Source organism: Phocoena phocoena, chromosome 6, assembly GCF_963924675.1.
Source record: "Phocoena phocoena chromosome 6, mPhoPho1.1, whole genome shotgun sequence".
NCBI lineage: Eukaryota > Metazoa > Chordata > Mammalia > Artiodactyla > Phocoenidae > Phocoena > Phocoena phocoena.
Genome location: NC_089224.1, coordinates 101,624,352 through 101,640,846, shown reverse-complemented (window position 1 = coordinate 101,640,846; position 16,495 = coordinate 101,624,352). Strand labels below are relative to the sequence as shown.

The following is a 16,495-nucleotide window of genomic DNA, read 5'->3' as shown; positions in this document are numbered from 1 at the left end:
TAGTTAAGATGGCGCCCGCCCGCGCTGCCCGGCCCGGCCTCGGCTTCACAGCGCGCGCCTCGGTGACCCCGCCTCGTTTCCGTAGGAAGAAGCGCCGGGAAAGATGGCAGCGGCTGCGGTTTGAATTCCAGCGGCGCCGCCGGAGTCCGAACGAGACCTGGGTTGGAGGGGGCGGGGACCTCGGGAGCCGGGCCGGTCGCGACCCGGGGCGGGAGGGGGGTGGGAAACCAGTGGCGACGCCGCCAGATACCAACGCCCCCACCTCCTCTGTGTCCATGATGGACTCGGTGTTGGAAGAGGACGTCACCCTCCCCGGGATACGCAGCGGCTGCAGGTGCGGCCTGGCCTTCGGGGGTTCGCGGTAACCAGGCCGGGGTTCCCGCTGATGGGGGTTTGCTGCATCCGAGACTTGGGGTTTGCTCTTTGGGTGTTTGAGGGTTCTGAACGTGGGCAGTATGTGGGATGGGTTTCTTGCGGGGGGGGAATCTCTTTGGGGACCCGCCCACTGATACTGAGTGTAGGTGGTTGGGCGGTCCCGACCTGCCCCACGCCCGCCTCTCGCATTTCGGGACATACTTTGAAGAGGAGGTGAGGGACAGGTAAAGGGTTCTCTGAAAGGGTGGGAGATGGGGACCTCTTAGAGTGTGCAATTAGTGGGGGCTAGTTGAGGGGCGGGGACCTTGAGGGTACTTGATGGTTCATGCTGGTTTGGGGATTTGCTTTCATTATGGGGAGTGCACTTGGTCTGTCCAGGCTTTGCTTATGGGGTCACATAGTGGCCACCAAAACTCGGGCTATGGAGTGCAGCGGTTAGGAACCTTGGCTGGAGTTGAACAGAACTGGATTCAAATCCAGCCCTTTAAACTAACTAGCTGTAACCTTGATAAAATGGTTTAATCTACTTTCCCATCTGTAAAAGGAGGCTGGCAGTAATATCCACCCAACAGAGTTGGGGTGAGGATCAAAAGAGAAGATGCCCACCCAGCAATTTGCTTGGCAGGAGTAGTGCCTGCCATATAATCAGTGCTTAAAAAATGATTCGGAGGACTTTCCTGGCGGCCCAGCGGTTAAGACTCGACGACACCAATGCAGGGGGTGCGGGTTTGGTCCTTGGTGGGAGAGCTAAGATTTCACATGCCACGGGGCGAGGCCAAAAGATGAAAAAAGAGATTCGGTGTTGTCATTATCATCATCACCAGTAATACAAATTGGGGAATAATGTCTGAGAGTGGCCTCCCCATGCACCTGTCCCAAGAGGCAGTTGGAGTCCACATTGCTGGCGCGGCAGGGGTCTCTCCTGGTAGGAAGGCCTGACAAAGCCCTGCACTGCTGCAGGGTTGGGGCCCTTTGGTTGTCCTGGGCTCCTGGTTGGGGAGAGGGTAGAAGGTCTCAGAGGTGATCCCTAACTGAGAATCTGCAGTGTTTATCCAGCTCTGCTAGGGACAGGCTGCTTCTTTTAGTCAACAGATCCTAACTGAAACGGTGACATGTTATTTGTTGTGCAAATCTGGACGGTTTTAAGAGTAAAATGGGCACAGTTAATTTATGGCTGAGCAGCAGGCATAAACAGGTCCTGTCTTGGGCAGACCTTGGACAAATGGTTACTCTGTTTATTGAGGACCTACTCGTCATCAGGCACAGAACAAGGCCCTTTGCAGCTCCTGCATCATGTCCCTTTCTCTTCATCTTTCTGCCACTGCCCCAGTATATTGCAGTATGACCTCTCATCTGGATTGTCGTGGTTTCCTTCACACCTCTGATAGACTTTTTTTTTTTTTTGCGGTACGCGGGCCTCTCACTGCTGTGGCCCCTCCCGTTGCGGAGCACAGGCTCTGGACGCGCAGGCTCAGCGGCCATGGCTCACGGGCCTAGCAGCTCCGCGGCATGTGGGATCTTCTTGGACCGGGGCACGAACCCGTGTCCCCTGCGTCGGCAGGCGGACTCTCAGCCACTGCGCCACCAGGGAAGCCCTCTGATAGCCTTTTATACTACAGCTTCAAAGCTCTTTTTAAAATATAAATCTGATTGTCACAGTCTGCTGCTTTACGTGTTTAATGCTTTTCATTGCCGTTAAGGTAAAGTCCATTATTATTCTCTCAGACAGCTTTTCACATCTCAGCACCAGTTGGCCAAGCACTTGGGTTTTGGGACCTAGACCTAACTGGGTTTCAATCCCAATTCTTCCACTTAACAGTCCTGTGACCTTGGGCAAGTCACCCTCTGTGAGCCTCAGTTTTCATTATCTGTAACATGGGTGAGTCTAACAGGGTTTAGCCTAATGTCTGACCCAGAGTAGCAGCTCAACAGAGCATCAGACATTCTCCTTTCCCTCCTCTCCCTGCCTTTGCTGGTGATCCTGCTGCTGCATACATTCCTGGTAACTAATCTCTTACTCACCTGCTTCATACCTGCCCTGGCTCCTCTCTGCCCTCAAGATGAAGTTCTTTAATATGGCTTCTGAGCTCTTTATACTCTGGCGCATCTACCTCACTAACCTCCTGTCCTCCCTCTTCCTTCCCTGTCTCCTCCCCAAGCCCATCACTCTTGCTGGCTGCCAAACTGTTATGAATGATCTGCCTTGTTCTTTCTTACAGCTGGGCCTGTGTACTCGCTGTCCCTGCGGCCTGGATTGCCCCCCCGCTCCCTTGCCTTATTATTTTTCAGGTCTCAGTTTAGATGGTACTGCCAGGAAGTCTTCACTGATATCCCCCTATCCCCACCTGGGCCCTCTGTTCTCCTCTAGTCCCTCCATCACTGACCTGTTCACAGCCCTCATTGACTTCACTGAATTTTTTTGTTTTTTTTGGCCCCACTACGCCGCATGCAGGATCTTAGTTCCCCGACCAGGGATTGAACCCACACCTCCTGCACTGGAAGCTCAGAGTCTTAACCCCTGGGCTGCCAGGGAAGTCCCGCGACTTCACTGAATTTTATTAACTAGTGTGGTCCAGTCAGTATATAATTTGAGCCACGTATATAATTTAAAACTTTCTAATAACCGCATTAAAAAAGTAAAAAGAGACTGGTGAAATTAATGTTAATAATGTTTTATTTAACCCAGTATTTCCATATATTATCATTTTAACTTGTGAAAAAAATTATTAATGAGATATTTTATCTTCTTTTTGATTTTACTAAGTCTTTGAAGTCCAGTATGTGTTTTACACTTACAGCCCTTCTCAACTTGAATGAGCCACATTTCAGGTGCTCAGTAGGTCCAGGTGGCTGGTGGCTCCTGTACTGGCCACTGCAGGTATGACTGTTAACTTGTCTGTCTCCCAGATTAGACTCTGACCTACGTGAGAGCAGGGGCTGCATGTTGATCATCTTTGTAACCCGACTTCCTAATGTGGTATCTGGCTCATAGTAAGGGCTCAGTAACCATTTGGTAAATCACTGAATAAACAATGATCTGGTGGGGTGACAGTTTTATCCCCCTTTTACAGGTGAGGACACTGGGGTTCAGAGAGGTGAAATGAACGGTCTGGGGTCCCACAAAAAGTACATGATCAAGCCAGGATTTAAATCCAGGCCTACAGACTCCAGATCCTGGCTATCAGTACCATGTCTTGCCTTCCAGCCAGTTCTCTGAACAAATTCTGAGAGGATTCTGGGAGGATTTTTGGAGCTGCTGGTGCTTGAACTGGCCCTCAAAGAGTGGCAGAAACGTCCTGAGAGAGTCAGCTTGTCTGTCAGGTGGTCACAGTGGATGAGAAAAATCCCTGCAGTAAAATCTCTTTTTATGCTAACGTGAGTACTCTTCTGCTTGCTAACATCCAAGCCCCAGTTTTAGAGACTAGACCAGAGTCCAGTTTGTCCTTGGACTTCTGTTGAATTAGGTCAGTGTGTGTTATTCTCTCCAAACCTGATCACCTGTGGGTGCCCCAAGAGCTCCGGCCCCTGGAGCCTCACCTGAGCTAAGGGCCTTCATTAGGGCCTGCCTGATGGTGTCGAAGGAACCTGCACTTTGTACGCAGGATGTCTGCGTCTGCATCCTGCCTCAGCCAGTCACTAGCTGTGCTGCTTGAGTAATTGGCTGCTTGAGTAATCCTCAGTTTCTCTTCAGTGATAATATCGGTTTCGTTGGGTGACTTTGTGGATGAAGCAAGATTGTATGTATTAAGTACCTAGCACCGACTGGGGAGTACATTAAATGTTGGCTGTTTTTGTTTCACCGTTACCATGTTGTACTGTTTCCTGGACAAAGTCCTCTGTGCCCACACCCCTGGGTTCACCCGTTTGTTTTCATGCCCAGGATTCTGCCTCTCCCTGTGAGCTTCCTAAGGCCTGGCCCAGCTTGTACATCTATGGGTTCCTCAAGTACATGGCCATTAAGTGCTTGCTGCCCAGTTAGGGGCAGACCACAAAGACATGTTTCTTATAGCTTTGTACACAGTTTGTACTTTCTCAGGCAAAGAGTGCCTTTATGGATTTTGTAGAAGGAGGTTGAGAAAGAGGATGGTGGAATGAAATTTCTGGTGAAGGCTTGAAAGCTTAATCCAAGGCCGACCTTGGACCAGAGGTACCCCTAGGCTGTGAGGTTTGAGGAGGTGTTCTCCGTCGCCAGTGTTAGCTCAGTGAGCGCAGGCAGCACGTCTGGCTTCTTCCCCACTGTATCTGCCCTAGAACTGTGTCTGGCACATGGTAGAGGCTCAACAAATATTTGTCGAATGAATCAATTTTGTTCAGTCTCCGTTTGAAAAGATAAATACCATGAATATAGGCTCCATATTTAGTAGTAAAATGCTGCTTTGTAATCACTGTGTGGAAAAGTGCACAACAGAGTGTCAACTGATACAGTCTTCGTGGAACACAGTTTGGCGTTAAAAATGTGCCTTGTGTGTTTTTTTTTTTTAACAGCTTTTTTAACAGATATAAATCTAATTTATATGCCGTAAAGTTCACCCATTTGCAATATACTATTCAATGTTTTTTTTTTTTAGTATATTTACAGAGTTGTGCAGTCATCACCATAATCTTAATTTTAGAACATTTTCATCATCCAAAAAAGAAACCCTGTGCCCATTAACATTCGCTCCATGTCTTAGCTTGGGCTGCTGTAACAAAAAAACTATAGACTGGGTGACTTATAGACAACAGAAGTTTATTTCTCACAGTTCTAGAGACTGGAAGTCCAGGATCAGGGTGCCAGCATGGTCAGGTTCTAGTGAGGACCCTCTTCCGGGTTGCAGACTACCTATTGATACTTCTCATTGTATCCTCACATGGTGGAGAGCAGAGAGAGGAAGCAAGAGCTCTGGTAACCCTTAAGGGCACTAATCCCATTCCCAAGGGTTCCACCCTCATTACCTCATCTAGACTTAACTACCTCCCAAAGGCCCACCTCCTAATACCATCACTTGGAGGTGGGTGGGTAGGGTTTCATCATATGAATTCTGGGGGGCCACAAACATTTAGTCCATAACATTCCACATTTCTCCTCCTTCCCCTCCCCCCAGCCCTAGGCAAGCACTATCTACTTTTTGTCTATAGATTTGCCTATTCCAGACATTTCATATAAATGGGATTTTACTGTATGTGGTCTTTAGTGAGGTTCATCCATGTTGTAGCATGTATTAGTATTTCATTCCTTTCTGTGCCTGAATAGTATTCCATTATATACATGTATTGATGCCATATTTTGTTTATTCATTCATTGGTTGATGACATTTGGGTTGTTTCTGCTTTTTTGGCTGTTATGAATAATGTTGCTATAAACACTTATTTGGGTACAAGTTTTTGTGTGGACATAAATTTTTGTTTCTCTGGCAGTAGGGTTGCTGGGTCATATGGTAACTCTGTGTGTTTAACATTCTGAGGAACTGCTCAACTCTCTTCCAAGGTGGCTGCACCATCTCACACGCTCACCAGCAGTATATGAGTGTTCTTATTTCTCCATTGCCATGTCAACTCTTGTTATTGTTTGTCTTTGCTTATAGCTATCCTTGGGGATGTGACAGGGTATCTCATTGTGGTACTGATTTGCATTTCCCTAATGACTAATGATGTTGAACATTTTTTCATGTGCTTATTAGCCTTTTGTATATTTTCAAATCCTTTGCCCATTAAAAAAATGTGAATGTGTTTAGATCCAGCAATTCCACTTCTTGCTATCTATCTGACTAGAGAAATCCTCACACATGTGCACAATGAGACCTGTATAAGGAGATCCAGCATTGTTTGTAAAAGGAACAGTTTAGAAACATTGAATTACCATCAGGAGACCTGGTAAATACACATCTTTTCTCAAGTGTCTTTCAGACTGTGACCCATTGGCAACTCATGAAACTGAATGTAGTAGGTTGCAACCAGAATTAAAAAAAAAAAAAGAGTAGAACAGAATAGAAAGAATTTCAAGAATGAAGGGTAAATATTTCCTTCTATGGGTTGGGGTCAATAAAATTTGCAGACACTGCTGTACATTGCTTTGTAGGAGTTAAAAACACTGAGGTAGATCTGTACTGTCATGAAAACATCTTTAGGACACGTTAGTGAAGAAAAGATGCTGCATACACAATTACATACATAGGGAAAGGTTTGGAATGTCTTGCTGACAAGAGTGGTTACCTCTTAGGAGGAGACCAAGATGGGAGTGAGTAGTCAAGGAGAACTTGAAACTTGTCTATTTTGTATTTATATATTTTTTTCTCTCATTAAGAATACATGACACAGAATGAAAAACAAGTTGTTGAAAGACAGACAAGACTGTACTTGGTATAGTTGTTTTCTGAATGTGATGTCCAGTCCGTCCACGGCTCTCATAACACTTTGTCCGTGAAACGTTCCATCCTTGTTGAACCTTGCGTGGATGGACAGTTGTTGGCTGCCATGTACAGGCTCAGGAGATCGCCCCTTTTGGGTGGCGGTGGAGCGAGCTAGGAGGATGAAGTGGTTGGTGAAGCGCAGGTGAGCATTCGTTCATTTACCCGACACACAGTGGACAGGAAGCAGCCACATGGCCGTGCGCTGTGCAGACTCTGGAAGGCCCTGCCTCGATTCATGGGGACCTCGCCACAGCCCCTGGAGGAAGGTGCTGGCGGGGGCCAGGGTGGTGTAGAGGCTAAGAGCACGGGCTTTGAAGTCAGGCCAGCTTGGTCTTTCAGCTTATTAACTTTCCTGGGCCTCCCTTTTCCTCATTAAAAAAAAAATGGCAACATCGAAAAACTGCCACCTACCACTGAAGGGCTGTGGTGAGTAGTAAGCGGGAGGCTGCTTGTCGCTGAGCGTGGGGTCTGTTCAGTGCGGTGCCCCTGCAGGGTAGTGGTTACGCTTATGCTGTGTTTTGCACGCGAGGAAACTGGCCCTGACTATGTGCCGCATTGAGTAGGAGCTTTGGGCAGCCCGGACGCTGGTTAGCGAGTGTCAAGGACCCAGAGACACCTGGATTTTGGTCTCAGCTTTACTACCAACTGCTTGTGATTGCCCCCCCCCGCCCCCCCCAACGGTGCACTGGCCTCTCACTGTTGTGGCCTCTCCCGTTGCGGAGCACAGGCTCCGGACGCGCAGGCTCAGCGGCCATGGCTCACGGGCCCAGCTGCTCCGGCATGTGGGATCTTCCCAGACCGGGGCACGAACCCGTGTCCCCTGCATCGGCAGGCGGACTCTCAACCACTGTGCCACCAGGAAAGCCCCCGCTTGTGATTTTGAGCAAGTATGTTCCTTCCCTTTCTGGGCCTTAGTCTCCCCCATCCATACCATGACAAAATCATGTCCAAACCCTTTTCCTTTGCTTGCCTAGTTTTGACTACAGGTGGGGCCCCATGAAGCCCCAACTTTAGTTCTCAGGCCTAGAGTGAATGATCAGAATGGGATACAAAAAGGTGAATTCTTAAAGGTGGAGGTGTGGCTGGAACAGACTGAGACTGCGCATGACTGAGGTTCACGGCATTTAAAAAGTGGGCAGGTAAAGTCCAAATGGAAATTTGGCAGGAACCAGGCCGGAATTGCTGCATTAAATAGTGGTTTCTTCTGAGTTGTGGTGTCAAATGTCATTTTTCAGACTTCGCTGGTTGCCTGTTGGAAATTTGCCTAAGACCAAATTCTTTGGCTTTGCCTGCCACGTGGCCTACAATGGTGATTGATCTTGGCTTGAGTAACTGATGGGCCATTTCCTCCAATAGTAGTAAATTAATGGCCGTGGTGGAGAGAACCCCAAACTTGGGAATGTAGAGACCAGACTGTAGGCTAAGCTTGACCAGTAACCTGGTTTGTGATCTTGGGCCACTGGGCCACCATCTGCAAAGGGTGGTGATCGAACTTGATTTTAATTTTTACAATTCAGTTTAGAAAATGGAGTTTGTCCTTCTCGTGATACTTATTGGAGGAAATTGAGAATTGTAAAATTAAAAAGGAGGAAAATATCTCTCATTTCCCTGCAAATTGTGATTTTTAATATTTCAGTTGTCTTGTTATATATATTTAAAGCCCACCTAGTTTCCAAAGATTTGAGGTGTCTTTAGTGTACATGTATTTTGTTTTTCAATAATTGAAGGCGTATTCTACTTAGGTTTTTTTTTTTTTTTTCCAGTTATCCTCATAGCAGACACTTTTAATGTAATCATTTTCTTGATGTTGGAATTTTACGACATCCAGTTTTTGGCTTGGTTCTGATCTTGAAGGTTCATTCCAACTCCAGAGTTTGGTTATCAGGCAAAATTGTCCTAGGAGCAGAACGGATCTGAATTTAGAGGCATGGAAAGAGCAAATTGCCAAGAAGTCAAGCTGCACGTCCATCAACTCTTAGTTTACAGCTTGGGACAGGGAAGCATTATTGGGGGTTAGACATAAAGGGCTCGGATTCTGGCCTTGGTTCTCTACTTAACTGCCATGAGACTGAGTAGGCTGCTGAAATTATCTGGGCTTTAGCACCTTCCTTTGAGAAATGCATAGACCCTCAGGGAATTGGGCAATTCTCATGATGGTAAATCTTTTGTAAGTTATAGAGCATTGTATGTTTCAAGGTGACCGGGTATTTTGCTCCCATTTATGGAATACTTACAATACGCCAGGTACTTGCCGGACACTTGTGGTCTCATTTAATTGCCAGTTGCTCTATCAAGTAGCTGCTGTTCTCCTTTTACAGATGAAGGAAGCGAGGCTGGGAGAGGTATGTGGCAGAGCTTAGAACAGAATCCAGGGAGGTGCGTTTTGTGTTGAACCACACCTCCTATTATGGTTTAGTTTTCTGTCAGTGCCTCCAGATCCTCACTGAACCTGTTTTTATAATTCAACCAGTAAAACTTCTTGAATCAGTGAGTTTTGCATTTTTGTTTGATATTCTTAAAGCATCTGAATTGGTGCCTGATTCTGGGAAGCTTAATTTTTGGTTGTGATAGGCATATTAATAATGATGGTAATAGTAATGACAAAAACAACGCTAGATGCCATTTAGCGAGCACTTACTGTGTGCTGAGCGTTTATATATTGATACATTAACTCATTTAATCTTTACAGGTAGAGGGTGGTATCCCCATGTAACGAATTAACAAAGTAAGACTCAGGAACATCAGTAGCTTATATTTGGCATGGTGCCTCTGCACCTAGCCCATCTGTGGCCCACAGAACCCTTGACGTGTGAATGAATGACTGACCTTACTCAGTTGTTAAGTGTTAGAGCCAGACCTCTGCCCCAAAGCCTGAGTTCTTAACCTCTGCACTGCATGCCTCACAGGTAGCTGGCTGGCTGTGACCTGATGACGGACAGTCCGTCTGATAGTCTCTGCTGTTCAAACACTGACTCTTCTTTTATCACACGTGTTCTCTCCTAGTGGCCTTGTTCCCAATTTACCAGATGACCTGGATGGCATCAGCCCCATTGCTGGTTTGGGAAATGGTGGTAAGTACACAAAGTAAGAACAAGGGAAGTAGACGCGAGGCCACGAGGGCCTTTAGGCCTTGAGCCTGGGCCTGAGCTTTGATGATTCCAGGGCCCAGAGCTAGCCCGGCATGGCTTGGTGCTCCCAGGAGGTACACAGTATTTTGTATACATATTGACCTGCTACTCAGTCCTTTCATAAACACTGGACTAGAGGAATTGATGTCCTTGGGGCCATATTTCATGAGTTTCATTTCTTGCTACCACGCTTACAGGGGTTCAGCCAGTGTTTGCTGAACTGAATGGCCAGTGGAGGCTGGATGTTGAATTGGTGACTCGGTCGGGTTCGGAGGATCTGTTGGTCCCTGCTGCCGAGTGGCTGGAGGCCCCTGAGGGCTGCTGTCCAAACTTCAGTGTGCAGAGGCCTTCCTGGCAGGCTGCTGGATTCCAGTTGCCCGCTGAGGCCCAGCATTCCTACACGGCCCTGCCCTTTGGAGACAAATAGTTGGTTAGACCACAGGAGACAGCGCTGAGGAAATAGGCAGTCTGCTGTGTTGAAGCTGGACCATGAGGAGACTTTCTGTTTTGCAGTTTGGGTTTTGCTAAGCGTTCTTCATAATTTTTGTTTCCGAAAAAAGTGGATGCTATCCTAAGTATCTGTGGGAAGTGATAATAATTTGCCACGTTGAAATATCTTAGAGATAATTTTGACTTGTTCCCCCCCACCCCCCAAAATGGTGAGATTATGTGCAAAAGGAAGAAGGTTTTAGAGCAGACAATGATGTAAGTTTCACAAGGTTTATTGCTGGAGACTCTTTTAACTTACAGGCCACCCTCAGGTTTTCCTTTAGAACCTATTAACTTTTACTTCAAACGTACAATCCCGCAGTTCTGGTTTCTCTTTTTCCTGCCCAGGCAGTTAGGAGCAGAAAATTCATAGGCCTCCTCCTTAATTCAGCCCGTGTTATACATCTGCTTCACGCCAGGTTCCGGGCTCAGTGCTGGGATTCGGATCATGGTTCTGATCAAGCCTAGAGGGCAGACAGCTAGAGAACGATCAGGATAGATCACACAGTCAGTGTGACGAGTGAAGAAGTGAAAGGAGCTGGGAGAGGGGATGAGAAGGAGATTTACCCTCAGATGAAGGAGGGGGGGTGGGCCGGAGTTTCCCAAGAAGCTGAACTGGAGCCAAGACTTGAAGAATGAGTGGGACCTAGGTGGGGACACAGACACAGGTGACAGAGCACAGCCCGTCTGAGAAACAGGAAGGCAACCCGCGTGCCCCCGGTCTGGCGCACCGGGCTCTGCACAGTCCCCCACTGCCCCGCTCCTGAGCCGCTTGTCGGCTGAATGCTGAGCGCCACGCCCGCTCCCTCCTCTGGGCCTTTGTCCTCATCTGCCTGCTGCCTGCCTGAGTCTTTATGACTCAGCTCAAGCCCACCGCCTCCTGGGCTCTCCCTAGGCTGCCTTAGGTGTGCTTTCTCCTCTCTGAACCGTATGTATTTCACTGCATTTCGTTTCATCTGTTCCCGTTGGCTACTTAACAAGTACCCAGAATCAGACCCCTTCTCACCCTCCCTCCCTGGTCTAAGCCATCAGGACCTCTGGCCTGGATTCTCCCAGTGTTCTCCTAACTGGTCTCCTTGTTTCTCTCAAAGCGCCTTTTAATCTGTTCTCAGCGAGGCAGGCAGAGGGAGCCTGTGGAAACCCAAGTCCCATAACGCTACCCCTGAGCTCAGCATCTTCGGCGTCCTGAGAGGAGCCAGTGAGGCCGTACACAGCCCGTCCGCCAGCACCTGGCTCACCCACCTGGCTCACCACATATGCCCCTTTACTGCTCTCGCGTCCATCGGCCTCGTGGCTGGTCCTCAGATCCCCTGGGCATCTCCCACCCCAGGCCTTTCCCCTGTGCCTTCTCCAAGTTTGCCCAGAGGTCACCTCCGCAGTGAGCCGTTCCTGAACTTAACCACCTTATTCGAAACTGCAAGTCCTCCCCCCACCCTTGCTGTTGGTATTTCCTATCCTTGCCCACTGTATTTTTCTCCGTAGCATTTATCACCTTTGAACATACTCTGTAACTACCTATTGTTTTGTTTATTGTCTGTCTCCTCTTTCTAGACTGTCAGCTCCTTCTGTTTGTTTTGTTTCTAGAATGGTACCAAGCAGAGAGTAGGCCCTCAGTGCGTTCTTGTGGGAAGAGTGAAGCCATTCTTCCACTCAGCACACATTTCCTCAACACCTGAAAAGCGCCACGCACTTGTGCGGCGTGGAGCAGTTTGCTCACATCTCCGTCTTGCCCACGGGATCGGGATCCTCTTGGGTGCAGGATCAACGTCTCTCTCACCGTTGCTTCCCCAGCACCTCGCGTGGTGCTTGGCGCAGAGGAGGGGTGTAATACATGTTTGTTGAATTAAAGAAGCTGTGGAAAGATCTGGGTACTGGCAAAGTCTTGAATCACTCTGAAGCAGGATTTGCCAGTTTCTGACCCACTGCCAGCTTTTGAAAATAAACTTTTACTGGATCACAGCTTCTTTGTTTTTGAATTGTCTGTGCCTGTTTTTGTGTTGAGTGGTTGTGACAGATTTGAGGCTTTGTGTATGGCCTGCAAAGCCTAAAGTATTTATTGTCTGGCATTTTTTTTTTTTTTTTTTGCAGTATGTGGGCCTCTCACTGTTGTGGCCTCTCCCGTTGCGGAGCACAGGCTCCGGACGCGCAGGCTCAGCGGCCATGGCTCATGGGCCCAGCCGCTCCGCGGCATGTGGGATCTTCCTGGACCGGGGCACGAACCCGCGTCCCCTGCATCGGCAGGTGGACTCTCAACCACTGCGCCACCAGGGAAGCCCTATTGTCTGGCATTTTAAGAAAAAGTTTGCCAACCCCTGCTAAGTCAGTCAGATATGGTTTGTTTTAATCGCTGACATGTGAAGATGATATCCTGTTCAGCAAAATAATTTTATGACAAGCAGTAAGGAAGTACACAGCGGGGCAGCTCTCCTTTGTTTGCCCCATGCATTCTTTGGATTCATCTTCTGACATTTACATTGTTACGTTGGGGCTAGTTCAAGTAGTTCGTAAATATTTGAAATACAATGGCTTAGAGCTTTCTGTAGACTCAAATCACAAGACAGAATGTATCGTGGAAGCTAGTCATTTTTATTTTTCTTCCCTAATGGGGATGCTGGGCAGTCTGCATACCGTGACGTTTTCCTGTGTCTGTTTTACCTTCTTATAGTGCTCCCACATGTGTCGGAAGAAACGGTGTCTCCCACCAGAGCCCGGAACATGAAGGACTTTGAAAACGTAAGTGGAGATACCAAATTACCATCCCTCACAAATCATGTCTGCAGCCACTGTCCAGCCAGACCCAGGAGGGAGCTGTATTTCTTAAGAAGCATCCAGACTGGATAAGGCCAGGGTTGGGAGGAATGCCAGAGCTCGTGGCTGCTCTCTGGGTGACCTTCACATTCCCACACAGGCGGCCCTTTGTACACAGGCCGGTTACGGGTTCCAACAGGATCAGTGGTTTCCAGCCTTGGGGAGTTTGGTGTATTTCTGGTGTCCCAAATAAGAGGATGTCACCATGTAGCACAGCTGAGAGGCACTAACATGTATTAAGGGCTTTCCTGTGATGTAAGCCGTGTTATTTATGGTCCCCATTGAATCCTCGCTGTGACGGAGGTATTTTGTATTATCCGCATTTTACAGGTAAAGAATCCTAAGACTAGGGGAGGCTCGCTTACGGTCACATCATACTTGAGTGACAGAGCTGGGGTTTGAATCCACGTTTTTAATGACTCCAAAGCCGTTATTCTTTTTGCTGCGCTGTGTGGCCTCCTTGCATTTTGCAGGCTGCATCTTTGTTGCTGTCGAATGAAACATGAGCGGCCTGTTCCCACTGCTGTGTGGTGATTGTCTAAGAATGGATTGCTCAGTGATGGATTTGGCTTCAGCGCTTACTGTCCTCCAGCATTGTGTGTTTCATTTGTTAGTGGACGGGGTTTGTTGTCAGGTAACAAGAAAAGAAGGTTATTTTCCCAATTCCAGTTCTCCTTAACAAGTTACCTGCTCAACGCTCTCATTTGTCATGGGAAGATCTAGACTCTTCTTCATTTGTAACCAAATGAAATCCATACTATGCAGGACACGGGAGATATTTATCAGAGAGAAGATGGAGGACACAGAGGGAAGGACATACCACCATCATGTTTCTCTCTCCAGTTGTCTTTCCTGAAAAGAGTGGTACTGTCTCTGGATTTAATTTAGAATACTCATTACTGCTATCAGTTATTTGCAAACCACCAGTGACCAATTGAAGAAATGACTTGTCAGATCTCTAATGGAAACAAGTAATTTCTGAGCTTTGAGTTGTTACAATTTCAACTCTACAACCCGATCTATGCTGTGGGGCCTGGGGCCTGAAACAGATGAGATTTGATTATTCCACATCGTGTATAATTAAAATGTGCTCTACTATTAAATGGTTGTTCCTGTTTTATCATAAGAGTAATAATAGCTACTGTTTATTGAGCTCTTGCTCTGAGCTGGGAACTTGAAGCGTTAAGCTCTTCATATATATTACTTTAATATTGAAGCAGCTCTGCAAGATACAGAGTTATTTAAGTTTTGAAGGGCACAGTTTTGATTTTTATTTCTAGATGGAAAAATTTAACAGAATCTCAGAATTTTGGCTTCACGTTTTGTTGTCTGCCTTTTGAACTGGGAGAAATCTCTGAATTGAATCCACCCCTCTTTATTATATGTAGGAGAAACAGAGGCTGAGGGATGCAACATGGCAAAGCTGTTTTCAGAGGCAGTCTGTGCTGCCTGAGGACCCCGGCCTCTGGAGCCAGACTGCCTGCTCATCCGCTTCTGCTGGGTGACCTTGGGCCAGTCACTTAACCTCTCTGTACTTTCTTTGTCTTTCAAATGGACATGTTACAAGTTCCTACTTCATAGGGCTGTTGTGTGGATTCATGAGTAAATATATGTGAAACACATATGCCTAGCACAGAGTTCATTTTGTGTGTTACCTATTTCTCCTTCTTACTGTTCTATTTATTGTTGTTATTTTTGTCTACTCTGCCATGTGATTCACGTTTCCCTTGCTCAGATGTGTTCTTGATGACCCAAATACTGATTTTCTTAAAGGTGAGGGAGAGCCTTCTCTGCCAGTATGTTTTAGGATTTATGTTTTTTCTTCATGACTGTGGTCCTTTGGCTGCTGTTAGGTTTTTTATGGCATTGATATTTTTTATTGTAGCATTTTCAAGAGCAAATTCTGCAGTTGAAATTGAAATGACCACACTGTTCTCAGTGTCTCGCTTTCAGGTCTTTATAAAACACTGAAAATTTTCCTCTGGCCTGAGCTACTAAATGCATGATCTCTGTGTTGGGATGCTTATAGGAAATGCTCTTGGCATCTGATGCTAATTTTAAAGTCCGCGTGCATATTAAAGAGGGGACTAGAATACTTTTGATTTAAAGGGGAAACTCGTGGTTTCTTTTATTCTAGTCTTAGATGACAGATATCTGAACATCAGAGTCTACTAGCAAGGGTCTAGCAAAATACGGGCCTCCTGGTTTTGCTTAGAGTTCATCCATTCATCAGTGAATATTTTCAAATATATGTCCTGTGCCAGGCTGTGCCAGGGGCTAGGGAATTGGCAGTAAATTAAGACCCTGTAAGTCTCCCTGTCAAGAGGCTCACAGTCTAGTTAGGGAGATGGATAGGAAAATAGTGCAGTGCTAGGGGTTAAGTACGGGGTGCTCTGGGGCACAGAGCAGGGGCCCCGAACCTGGCCTAGGGGACTTAGGGCAGCCTCCCTGGAGGAAGGTCATCAGGAAAAGTGGGGATTAGGGTTAGCCAAGGTGAGAGGACTGGGAGAGCACCCCAGGCACAAGGACTCACATGTGACGATGTAGAGAGAGGCATGACGGCGTGTGAGGAGGTTGGGAATCTAAGTTCCCTTTGGCTGGAAGGAGGCGGTAGGATGGAGGGCCTGAGAGAAGTGAGGCCACCGAAGCAGGCAGGAGTCAGATTCTGCAGGCTTCCGTATGCTACACTGCTTCTTTTTAGTTTTTTCCTGAAGATGAAGGGGAGCCAGTGGTGGGTTTTAATCTGGGGAGGGAAGTGACCGGAACCCTGCTTCAGAAGATCGGCCAGGCTGGTGACTACACGGACGGAGGAGGGAGCGAGGCTGGTGGCGCTGCGATGGGTTGAAAGACTACAGTGAGTGGTGGTGGTGGGGGGGAGGGATGATGCCTGAGCTAAGGGGAGGGGTCCGGAGGTGTTGGGAAGAAAGTCTGCCGGCATTGTCGGCTCACCCAGGCCCTACATCTGACACACGGGGACTCAAGCCCAGAGAGGCAGAGGGACTCCTTTGGGTTCTGACCTTAGGCCTCTGGCACAGGAGGTCTTTCTGTTACACTCTGAGTCCTCTTCTGACATGTAAAAGCCACACGCCTTCTTGTGGGCCTTTAAACTGGTGATCCATTGTCTAGTGCCCACATCAGCTGAGGTGTAGTCACCTGCACGGCAGGCCTCATAGCAGGAGGCTGGCAGATTAGTTATCAGATTAGTTATCAGTTTGGTCTTCAGTGGGAGCCTTTCTAGCTCCCCACTGTAGTGGGGAGCTCCCCGGACCAGACGAGGCTTGGCTGAGATGTGTTTTGTAAAGGACT

The 16,495-nt window shown here is 47.5% G+C and overlaps 1 protein-coding gene across 1 annotated transcript in view; it reads left to right on the top strand.

The window, feature by feature from the left end:
• Nucleotides 1–275: 275 nt before the first annotated feature.
• The window catches only part of CDK5RAP2 (CDK5 regulatory subunit associated protein 2), a 186,844-nt gene continuing 170,624 nt past the window's right edge, over nt 276–16,495 (top strand). Inside the window, exons 1-3 of the mRNA XM_065879236.1 lie at nt 276–334; nt 9,768–9,835; nt 13,047–13,114. Of these exons, the coding sequence (XP_065735308.1) occupies nt 276–334; nt 9,768–9,835; nt 13,047–13,114 (195 nt within the window). The remainder of the gene's footprint in view (nt 335–9,767; nt 9,836–13,046; nt 13,115–16,495) is intronic.